At 41.2% G+C, this 12,004-nt stretch overlaps 1 protein-coding gene across 3 annotated transcripts in view; it reads right to left on the reverse strand.

Annotated features, from left to right (window-relative positions):
- Positions 1-12,004, reverse strand: part of LOC120747602 (nipped-B-like protein) — a 196,730-nt gene that overhangs the window by 132,832 nt on the left and 51,894 nt on the right. For all 3 annotated transcript variants that reach the window (XM_040053619.1, XM_040053616.2, XM_040053618.2), the window contains exons 4-5: positions 7,026-7,156; positions 167-266 (exon numbers count right to left, since the gene is read on the reverse strand). In XM_040053619.1, coding sequence (XP_039909553.1) covers positions 167-266; positions 7,026-7,156 — 231 coding nt within the window. The remainder of the gene's footprint in view (positions 1-166; positions 267-7,025; positions 7,157-12,004) is intronic.

Consider the following 12,004-nt stretch of genomic DNA (forward strand, 5'->3'; position numbering starts at 1 on the left):
TGTTGCTTTGTCAGCTGAAGAAACTCACCCTGCTGTCAGACAAATGCAAAATATATCCTGACATTGATCACCTTCCATTCACATACTTGAAACAAGAAATTACTGTCACTGTAGATAGAATTTGCAGTTTGCTGCCCATCCCACCCCATTTAAAAGAGAAGGTTACCTGGAAGGGCTATGTGAGATAGTGGTTTGTTGGTAATTAGAAGATGCAGGACTACCTCTCATGGAATTCTGAGAAATATTAAACTGCGACATCATCATCCCTATTAAGAAGACAGCAGCATTACTTTACATGCATTTCCTTTTTAATCAATGAAGTCTCTCATTTCAGAAATTATATACAAAGAGATTATAAACTTTACAAACATTGACATCTTCTATGTACAACTGTTAGAAAACATTTTTAAAAGATTGATTTCATGTAAGATGTCTATTTTACACCATGACATAAAAAGAATGTTCCCTAAAGGAGTATTAATTCAATAATAAATATCAACAGCAGTTCCCTCCTCTGTTCCTTAGCCAAAAACCTGCTAGTAAATAGAAACATTTTATAACAGGCCATATACTCCACACCCCAGACTTGTGTGTGGAGTACTCAATGTGCCAATAAGATTTGGAAACTTCACAACAAGTCAAAAGAACACAGAAAACTTATCTCCCATTTTTAGATCAAGTACAACAAACAATCTGGGGCTGAGTAGTGCAAGATATTCCCCCTGCTCCCCTAATGCTAGTGGTTCCTTTCTACCCAGGGACAACAGCTTTCTATTCCACCTCCACCACACTTAAAAGGAATGTCATCAAAGAAGATGCTGAAATATTTTCAGTTGCAAAGAACCACCTGTAGTCTCCAACAGCCTGTAGATTCTCACTGTCATGCTTTGAAACTTCAGGAGTTGTACTAGATGGCAAGCCACAAGTACCAATGGGCCTGGAACTAACTTGCATCTTTTTTAGGGAGAATTTAAATGAATCTTTTTTGTTTTCTCTCTTCCATACAGATATAAAAAATTTCTAACCACCACATAACACTAGAAGTTGAAATGGTACAGATACATAAGAACTTATATGACTTTTAACCAGGTGATTTTAATAATAGAATTGAATGTCTTGCAGCTAAAACAGCATCAGAATTCACATACACTCTGCAACTTGAGAAGCCACAGCAAGTGATCCAAAGCCATGGGTGATCCAAAGCACATCAGCAATGCAAATATTTAAACCTAAGTTTAGATAGATGGCTGACTAATCCAGAGTGCTTGGAAGTCATCAATCTTTGTATTACTATCACCGATTTCAATTACTGCAATATTCACACAAGCAAAGCTAATTTCAGAAATCCTCTCTGTTATCCTCTTTTCTCTTCCCCTCTCCCCAACAAAGAAGTGATGGAATAATCCCCCAGGAATTAAGCCATTACTACCTCCTGGTAGGTATGAAGTGCTGTATTCCAAGTATATTAGCCCAGACAAACTAGCCCAGAGCAGGAGTGAAATTCTCATATTGTGCTGAAAAATAAATAAATTAAAAAATAAGACACCTCCATACTTTAGTACAGAGGACATTTCATTGTCCAGAGTAACAGAAGTGGACTCCTCAACTCCTGCAAAATTTGATTAAATGAACACTGGCTGCCTTGCACAGAGGCAAGTGAGGAGGAAACTCCAGAAGTGTTGGAGGCAGCATCTGGCATGGTCACTGCCCACTCACCTCTCACCTCTCACAGCCACTCTCACCACAGCTAGGTAGCAGCTAGTCAAACTACTAACCCTTAACATTCATGTACAGAAAGCTGACAGAATGTGCCAGTATGAGTATGAACTATGCAGAAGTTTAATTTTATGCTTAAAAAAAGATTGCACTTTAAAAATACTTGAAAAATATATCTCTTTTCTCCTCCGTAAATTTAAAACATGCTTTTGGTTTAAAAAAGTATGACAGAAAATATAAAAAGTAATACATTTTAATGCCATTTAAAAAACCCTAAAACTTATTCTGTGACAGGCAGTTCTCACCTCTTTATCTCTGTTAGGGGAGACAATCTAGATAACTTCAAAAAAACCAACCAAACACAACACTCAAAGTCCCCAGTGCCCATCCCCCTGCCCTCACCCCACTAAAACCCCCCAAACATTTAGTCTAAAAAGGAGTTTAAATTAGTCTGTGGTCATAAAGACTAAAATATCTTCTTGTACATTTTTTACATTGTTGTTCATATCACTAGGCAACAGATTTATGGTTCCACTGTGTGATCATGACACGCAAAGCAATCACACGGAGATGAGATTTGCAGGGCAGAGTTGCTCCTCAGAGAGAGCCCAAGGCCGAGTCAAGTCCGAGAGCACTCTGCCTGTTTATTTCTTACTTTTTATACATTTGTGGGTCTGGTTGTGGATTGGCTTCTGGGGTTATCACCTCTCAGCCAAATGGCCAGACTAGCTGTCAGTTACAATTGTTTTTAGGTTAGAAATATGCAAACAAAGGACAGGGAATGAAAAACAAAAGGTTTGTTTATGTTACCATGTATGAGAAAAAGGGAAAACTGCTCCTAATATTGTGCAGAAGCTAAAGAGACTGACTCCATCTTATGAACAATCAGAAGGCTTAAAAAAAACTCAGAAAAACCAGGGTGACATCACTGTGCATTTCCATACCTTTAAATACTTAAGAATTTCTTTTAAATGCAACTTTAATTTTGATTTTTGGTAATGCTCAGTTTTGAGAAAACATCATCCTAGTAATAACATTCACACAATCACAGGATATGGGTCAGGTTGGAAGAGATCATAGTGGGTTATGTGGTCCTACCTCCCTGCTCAAACAGAGTCATCCCAGAGCACACAGCACAGGATTGTGTCCAGATGGGTCTGGAATATCTCCAGCGAGGGAGACTCTACACCCTCTCTGGGCAATCTGTTCTAGTGCTCGGTCACTGCCCAGAGAAGTTCTTCCTCAAGTTCAGGTGGAACCTCCTGGGCGTTAGTTTCCGCCCATTCCTCTTGTCCCATTGCTGGGCCCCACTGAGCTGAGCCTGGTCCATTCTCTGACCCCTCCTTGCAGACATTGACAGACATGGATAAGGTTCCCTCTCAGCTGTCTCCTCTTGAGGTGAACAGTCCCAGCTCCCTCAGCCTTTCCTCATAAGAGAGATGTTCCAGTCCCTTAATCATCCTCCTCACAGCCTCTGCTGGATCCACTCCAGGAGCTCCACGTCTCTCCTGTTCTGAGAAGCTCAGAACTGGACACAGCATTGCAGGTGAGGAGAGGGGCAGGATCACCTCCCTGACCTGCTGTCAATGACCTTCCTAATGCATCCCAGGATTCCGTTGGCCTTCTTCCTCACAGAGGCACACATCCACCAGGACCCCCAGGTCACCCCCAGCCTGTACTGGTGCCTAGGGTTGTTCTTCCCCAGGTGCAGGAAGGACCCTGCATTTGCTTTTGTTCAATTTTAGACAGTTCTTCTCTCCCACATCTCCAACCCGTTGTGGTCCTTCTGAAGGGCTGCACAGCACTTGGGGTTATTGGCCAGCTTTGTATCCTTAACATATACTCCCAGTCTTGAATGTAATTGTTTTGGCTCAGAAAAAATGGATATGCGTAAATCCATTTTAGCATTCCTACTGCCAAAGAATATAAAAACACAGTTCAAGATCACAGAAAAAGTCTTGTATGATTAAACTGTTTTACAGCATCATGCATGCTTAAGCAAGGATTGCTCACCAATAGGCAATTTTTCAGTTAAACATACATTTTTATTGAAAGCATGTCTACGAAGTTTTTCCCTTTTACAGGCACATGTGCATTTTAATTCTTCTATAGATGGAAGAAAAAATCAAAGCAACTGATGCTTAGGGGAAAGATGCATAAGATTTTAATCCTCAAAAATGCACAAGTAAATAGTTTAAAGTGAATTTTAAGTCCTTTCTGCATCCTAAGCTATGCTATGAAGACTAACCTATTGCAATATGGTATTTTAGCTGATCTTCTAACAGATATCTGCTGAAAGACAAAGCCAAAGTGTTGAGAAGAGACAATATTATGAAAACTGAAATTAAATAATAGGTTAATTATAAATAAATAATTATGGTAGCACCCAGAACTTTCTCTTTAATTTGATTAAAAAGGTCTAAAATAAAATTAACATGTTGCCCTTGTACTGATGCTGCACAGTGATGTGATGCAGTCTGTTCAGACAACCTAGTAATAGAAAACAATCTGAAAAATCTAATTAAAAATCTTATCTGTATGAACCCTGTTTCAACAATGGGACTATTATCAAAAGACATGGAATAAAGGTTTGAACACTGCTGCTACTTTAGCTGAAATAAATATGCCAGCAACTGTGTGTGTGGGGGGGGGGGAGAGGGTGGTGCACCCAGGATACAAAACAAGTATTCAGATAATACATCTTTCTTGCGCTATTTGTTAATCATAACTAAAAACAATTCTTGCTCTAAACTTAGTGTTGAGCTACAAACCAATATGACTGGAAAAAACATCAGCACAGAATTCTGCTTGTGCTTTACCTTATATTCACATGTATTCAACACATAATATTTAGGTTTCTGAAGAGGCCTTTTTTTCCTGGCAAATTGTACTGAACCAAGAATTTTATTCCACATTTAATGTAATTTTTTAGCCAGGTGGTCTTTCTGTTCTTGCATTAGAAAAGAAGGCTGGAAGAAATTAATTTAAATTCAGTTTGTCCATACTAATGCTGGAACTGATGCTCAAGGGATCATGGTGCAGAGGCCCACCCCAGGCAGAGTAAATAGACATGGGGTCCCAGTGCCTTCTTTCCTTCTCAGTTCTGGGCATTACAAATACTGGATCACAGTACCCAGCACTGACTTCACCACATGCTAGACTAAACAGAAAGCAAAAGGACAATATTCAGAAAGAAGACAGTAAGGAAAACAGAAGTGAATAATTTGAAATACTAGAAAAGAACCTAAATTTCATTCTTATGGCCAGCAAAATGCATTACATAAGATCTCTACCAAACTCTCAAGTGCTCTACAAATCATGACTTCACATAGATTACAAAATATGTTCAGAAAGCAAAAGAAAGCCCAACCTTTGCTGCCAGAACACATCAGTATACCCTCTTTTGGCCTTGGAGATCTGAATGGGATGTACTAACAGCTAACATGGCTGCCACAATTTGCCAGCATCTAGCTTAAAAATCCTCATATTTCCAGGTAAGAGTATGGCCTTTTTCCATAGAAAATAAAGTCACACTTCACCTAGCTTTTCCAAACATTCATTATAGGGCCTTCTTCCTCACAAAATATTTTGTGTACAGCTATACTTTTCTCCTCTTCCCCCTTTCAATGTTTCCAATTTCACATTTACATTGCAATGTTTGCACTGGTACAAGTATTCAGAATTATGTAAAATAAAATTAAATATTCAAGGAAGATTTAAAGTCTGATCTCTTTTGGTTCTCTGAAAGCACTTTATTAACTTTATTAAAATAGCATCAACTATTCCTTTAAGTTTTAGGTTTAATCGTTTTTAAATTCTGTACTAGTACCTCCCTTCAAGCATAGGCAAAAGCACATTTACTAACGATAGGTGGTTTTATTTCAGTAAGGATTATTCTTAATCTATTGAATCAAGCAGCAAAAGTGTTTCCCCCTCTGAAGCACAGAATTAGCAAAAATTAGAAAGAAACTAACTTGCTTTATCTTCTTTCTTTCAAAAGCCTCTGCTGGAACAAATAGTTTCATAAATAATGCCTCCCTTTTGCACTGGAAAAGAATTATTTTACTCTACAAAACTGGTGGGAAAATGTGTTATCAACATTATTTTCATACTAGATCAAAAAATCACACCACTGTACCAGCTATTAAGAAAAAAATGAACTCTATCCAAACCAAAATCAGGACAAGTGTATGTTCTTTGTGGAACCACTATGCAAAAACTATCAGGACAGTCACAACTCTTCCAGCAGCTGAAAAAATTATACTCTGCAACAGCTACCTCCAAACCCAGAACCTGGAGACTCTTTTCATAGTTAGAATTTCAGGATATATGTATCAATGACCTACTAAATATTTAGCACTGCCTTTCACATTTTCATTCCTGGAAATTTCTGCATTCTTTCAAAGAACATTATGTGTTCTGTCCTTAGCAAGTTCTTTTCAAATGCTGTATTGCTTTTTACTCACTAGCCTAGGGGAATGAACTTAATAATCAAATTTTATTATTTTTCCCCCTCCAAAAACACCCCAACACTTTATATTTCCCATGGATTCCAGAAACACTTCTATTTATCTCTCTACAATGCTAGCGAAGCTTTATCCTCACATTGTGAAAACTCTGAAAACCCCCCCTACTCATTTCATAGTTTAGTATTTAAAGAAAATATTTCAAGTGCAAATGAAGAAGTCTCCAGATCTACAAGAAAATCTGTCCGATTAATTCTGTGTTTGGTCTCTCCCCATCTCCATCTTTGCTATCCAGCAGTATATCTCACTAAACCTCAGAAAAGAATTAGCTATCAAAACAGTAAAATCTGTAGGGCATCACAAATTGCTGAGAAGAGGAATGGAAAGGAGATGTTACATATGGTTCAAGCAACCTTATTCTTTACCTCAGAACTATTAAAAACTACTATTATAATGATATACTTTAATTGTACAGATTTTTAATATAGAACAGAGCATCTTTTCCCAACTTCAATTTACTACGGCAAATAAATAAACCTACCTATAAAGAAATTCAAATAAAATTACTTTAAAATAAAACCCAATCACTCATCCTAGAAATTAAACTTTGTAGAGAAATTCAACATTATTTTTTTACAAAAACACCTAGTAGAGTATATTTCTGTGCTTATTCTAATACAATCACTCTTAGAGGATGTCATGACACATAGCTTTATATCATTATCAAATACAAGATAAGGCATAAATATCACAGTTGTACTCCCTACATATTTGTGGTTAGTATCAGCCCCCTAAACTTACAGAACAACATAAAACAATCAATAATCAATCAAAAATCCTTACCACTTTGAACCCCATATCTGTTGTGCATGCTTTTCTCCCTGAAAACATTAGGATTCCTTGCCAGGACAGCCTGCAGCAAGACTGGTATATCTCCCTCTGGATCATCACTGCCAAGGTTATCTTTCAATTCTCTGGAATTGTGGAAGTAAGCAAATAAAGAGGCAAATGCATTTTCAAATTATAAGAAACCATGAATCAAGTAAAAAAACCCAAACAACCAAAACCAATCAAAACCAAACCAAACAACAGCATTTTACTGTTAAAATACAGAAAAAAAAAAAAAAAAACCAAAACCCAAATCTGCACAGCACCAATGTTGTCTAAATCTACTTTTTTCCTCTCATGCTAAAGGAATGGCAGAAAAGATATTCCTAGTAGTCTTCAAAACTATTTTCTGTTAATAAGCACTTATATATACATGGCTGTCAGATTCAGACTATTATAACATTTTCTATGTCCATTTTTGTATTGTGATCTTCTCCATAAAAGAAGAATGCTTTGTCATAACATCCAGAAAGTACTATTGAACAAGTGAAAATAAGATATTCATAAATGCATAACATTCACACTGCAGCCCAACACTTTGAAAATCTTTTATTTTAGAAGGGGAAATTGGCATATCTCTGAATTCACAAGATTCCCTTCGAACCTTCAAAAAGTTTCTGTAAACGCATCCATATTTTCACTTTTTCTTTGCAGTGATGACTTTGAAGAGCTACTTTCATTTAATCAAAATAAAAGATTGGAATACGTATGTCTTGGTTTTGAAAGACAGTTGTCTGCCAGGGAAAGCTAGAGCCTCCCTTGGAATGGAGAATGTAAACCCCCTTCCCTCAAAATTATTATAATTTTGCAATTAGGGGCTTTCAGGCAAAGATATGGGAATAGGAGTAACAGTTCTTTACTAGAAACATTAAAAAAAAAAGGAAAATTACAAATGTAGTAGTACAAAACAACAAGCAAGGAAGCAAACAAAAATCCTGGAAAAAAACCCTGACAGAGTCAGGGATACGACCTGGCACCCTGGTGGTCAGGGTGTTGGAAGCAGTCCAAATAAGTCCTCCTGGAGTAACAGATGTGGTTCTGTGGAGTAGAAATGGTCCTGTAGAAAGTCCAGGGGTGATGAGATGGGACTGGTCTTCCTCCAGGAATCCAGTGGAAAAACCGGATCCCTTGTGTCCTTCAGTCCCAGTTTTTATCTAGCTAGGAACAGTTGATTCCTCCCCCACTGTGTGGAGCATCTCCCAATGGGATGATGGAATGTGTCATGTCATTGGAGGGCCCTAATGGCCCATTATCAGAAGATGTCCCCCTGGAGGATGGAGGGGTGGTGAAATAGATAAGAAACACTGCCCCACCTGGTTTTAATGGCTGGGCCATTATCAGAAGGCATCCGCCTCCCTCCCCCCTGGAGTAAGAAGGATAAAACATCTCCCAAAACACAGCTTTCAACAGATGAAATAGAATACACATTTTTAGGTTACATAATCCAAGACATTATCCACCCTTTATTCTATTACCATCTGCATTATACCTAAATCAATAAACTCTATTATACACAATGAACCCTTACACTCAATTCTCACTTAGGATTACGTTCTCCTGTGGTACACAACTGGTTTCTCCATCTTTCTGCATTACCCACCAAGTGGAACCAGGTCCTTGAGCAAAAACAATCCCACGGATGGGTTTGCCTTTGCCTGAGGTGGGGTTAATCCAAGCAGTCTTTCCTAGAATACCTTTCATGTGTACCACAGGGACTTTATCTCCATCCACTGTGTGCAGGTGTTCAGACTGAGCAGGACCAGCTCGATTGATGGAGCCTCGTGTATTGACCATACAGGTTGCTTTCACTAAGTTCACTTCCCAATTTTTGAAGGTCCCCCTGCCAAGTGCCTTCAGGGTAGTCTTAAGTAGTCCATTGCACCGTTCAACTTTCCTGGCAGCTGGTGCATGATAAGGGATGTGATATATCCATTCAATGCCATTGTCGCTAGAGGACAGGAATAAATACTTACAGATCTAACTCTACGAGATGAAGGCTGAAGAAGACTTTATTATTTACAAAGACCTCGCTTTTATAGGTTTTGAAGAATGACTAGGGATTGGAGAACAAGGTTACCACCTCTCCATCCCACTGGCCAGGCTAGAAGTCCATCAGTTGACTCTCATCAGAAAGGAATGTTGATTATTTACAGTACAGACTGTGAGAATTCAGCTATAGAGCTGTAAACATCTCACAAAGCTCACATAATATAGCAACAACCCATGTTCTCTAGCCCAGGTGTTTAGAAGGCTGTTCTTGAAGTGGGTCCCATTGTCTGACTCGTTTCTCTCCGGGGTGCCATGTCTCCACAGGATTTGCTTTTCAAGGCCCAGAATGGTGTTTCAGGCAGTAGCATGAGGCACACGGTAGGTCTCCAACCATCCAGTGGTGGCTTCCACCATGGTCAGCACATAGCGCTTGCCTTGCAGGGTTTGGGGAAGGGTGATGTAGTCAATCTGCCAGGCTTCCCCATACTTATACTTGGACCACCGCCTGCCATACCATAGGAGCTTCACCCGCTTGGCTTGCTTGATTGCAGTGTATGTCTCACAGTCATGGATAACCTGAGAAATACTGTCCATGGTTAGATCCACCCCTCGGTCTTGTACTTATAGGTGGCATCTCTGCCCTGATGGCCTGAGGCATCATGGGCCCATCGAGCTAGGAACAACTCACCCTTGTGTTGCCAATCTAAGTCTATCTTTGACACCTCTATTTTCGCAGCTTGATTGACCTGCTCGTTGTTCTGGCACTCCTCGTTAGCCTGACTCTTGGGGACATGGGCATCTACATGGTGGACTTTCACAGGTAGCTTCTCTACTCAACTGGCAATGTCTTTCCATTCATTGGCAGCCCAGATTGGGTTTCCCATACGCTGCCAGTTGGCCTTTTTCTACTCCTCCAGCCATCCCCACAGAGCATTGGCTACCATCCACGAATCAGTGTAGAGGTAGAGCTTTGGCCACTTCTCTCTTTCAGCAATGTCCAGGGCCAGTTGAACAGCTTTGAGTTCAGCAAGTTGACTCGATCCACCTTCTCCTTCAGTGGCTTGTACAACCTGTCGTGTGGGGCTCCATACAGCTGTTTTCCACTTCCGGTTCATCCCTACGACGCGGCAGGAACCGTCTCTGAAAAGAGTGCAGTGTGTTTCTTTTGCTGGCAGTTGGTTGTATGGTGGAGTTTCTTCAGCACGTGTCACTTGTTCCTGCTCTTCTTCATCCGTGAGACCAGTTTTCACCTTCCAGCCAGTTGGTAATTACTTCCAAAATCCCAGGGCGATTCGGGTTTCCAATATGGGCGCGCTGAGTGATAAGGGCAATCCATTTGCTCCATGTTGCATCAGTGGCATGATGGGTAGAGGGAACCTTTCCTTTAAACATCCACCCCAGCACTGGTAGTCGGTGTGCCAGGAGGCGTTGTACTTCTGTGCCAATCACCTCTGAGGCGGCTTGAACTCCTAAACAGGCGGCCAAGATTTCCTTCTCTGTTGGAGTGTAGTTGGCTTCGGACCCTCTGTAACTTCAGCTCCAGAATCCCAGTGGTTGGCCCCGAGTCTCCCCAGCCACCTTCTGCCAAAGGCTCCAGGACAAACCATTGTTCCCGGCTGCTGAGTAGAGCACATTCTTCCTTTTTGGTCCCGTCCTGACTGGGCCAAGGGCTACCGCATGAGCGATCTCCTGCTTGATCTGGGCAAAGGCTTGTTGATGTTCAGGGCCCCAGTGGAAATCATTCTTCTTGTGGGTAACCAGGTAGAGAGGGCTCACAATCTGGCTGTACTCAGGAATGTGCATTCTCCAGAAACCTATGGTGCCTAGGAAAGCTTGTGTTTCCTTCTTGCTGCTCGGTGGAGACATTGCGGTGATCTTATTGATGACCCCAGTGGGAATCTGACACCGTCCATCTTGCCACTTTACTCCCAGGAACTGGATCTCTCGAGCAGGTCCCTTGACTTTGCTCTTCTTGATGGCAAAACCGGCTTCCAGGAGAATCTGGATGATCTTCTCTCCTTTCTCAAACACTTCCATTGCCATGTTCCCCCACACAATGATGTCATCGATATACTGTAGATGTTCCAGAGCTTCATCCTTTTCCAGTGCAGCCTGGATCAGTCCATGGCAGATGGTGGGGCTGTGTTCCCACCCCGGGACAATCGGTTCCAGGTGTACTGCATGCCCCTCCAGGTGAAAGCAAACTGAGGCCTGCATTCTGCTGACAGAGGAATGGAGAAAAATGCATCAGCAATGTCAATTGTGGCGTACCATTTTGCTGCCTTGGACTCCAGCTCGTACTGGAGTTCCAGCATGTCTGGCACAGCAGCGCTCAATTGTGGAGTCACTTCGTTCAAGGCACGATAGTCCACAGTCAGTCTCCATTTTCTGTCAGAATTGCACACAGGCCAAATGGGGCTGTTGAAGGGTGAGTGGGTTTTGCTGACCACCCCTTGGGTCTCCAGCTCACAGATCATCTTGTGGATGGGGATCACGGCATCTCAATTTGTCCGATACTGTCGGCAGTGCACCGTTGAGGTGGCAACTGGTACTTGTTGCTCTTCTTCCTTCAGGAGTCCTACTGCAGATGGGTTCTCCAACAGTCCAGGCAAGGTATTCAATTTCTTAATGCCCTCTGCCTCCACAGCTGCTATTCCAAAAGCCCACCTGAGTCCCTTAGAGTCTTTGTCATAGCCGTTCCAGAGGAAGTCTACACCCAAAATACACAAGGCCTCTGAGCCAGTGACAATCGGATGTTTCTGCCACTCCTTCCCAGTCAGGCTCACCTCAGCTTCCAACAGAGTCAATTGCTGTGATCCCCCCATCACCCCGGCAATGGAAATAGGTTCTGCCCCCACGTGTCCTGATGGCATCAGGGTACACTGCGCACCAGTATCAACCAAAGCTTTATATTCCTGTGGCTCTGATGTGCCAGGCAATCGGAT

This window comes from Hirundo rustica (genome assembly GCF_015227805.2).
Source record: "Hirundo rustica isolate bHirRus1 chromosome W unlocalized genomic scaffold, bHirRus1.pri.v3 SUPER_W_unloc_1, whole genome shotgun sequence".
Taxonomy (NCBI): Eukaryota; Metazoa; Chordata; class Aves; order Passeriformes; family Hirundinidae; genus Hirundo; species Hirundo rustica.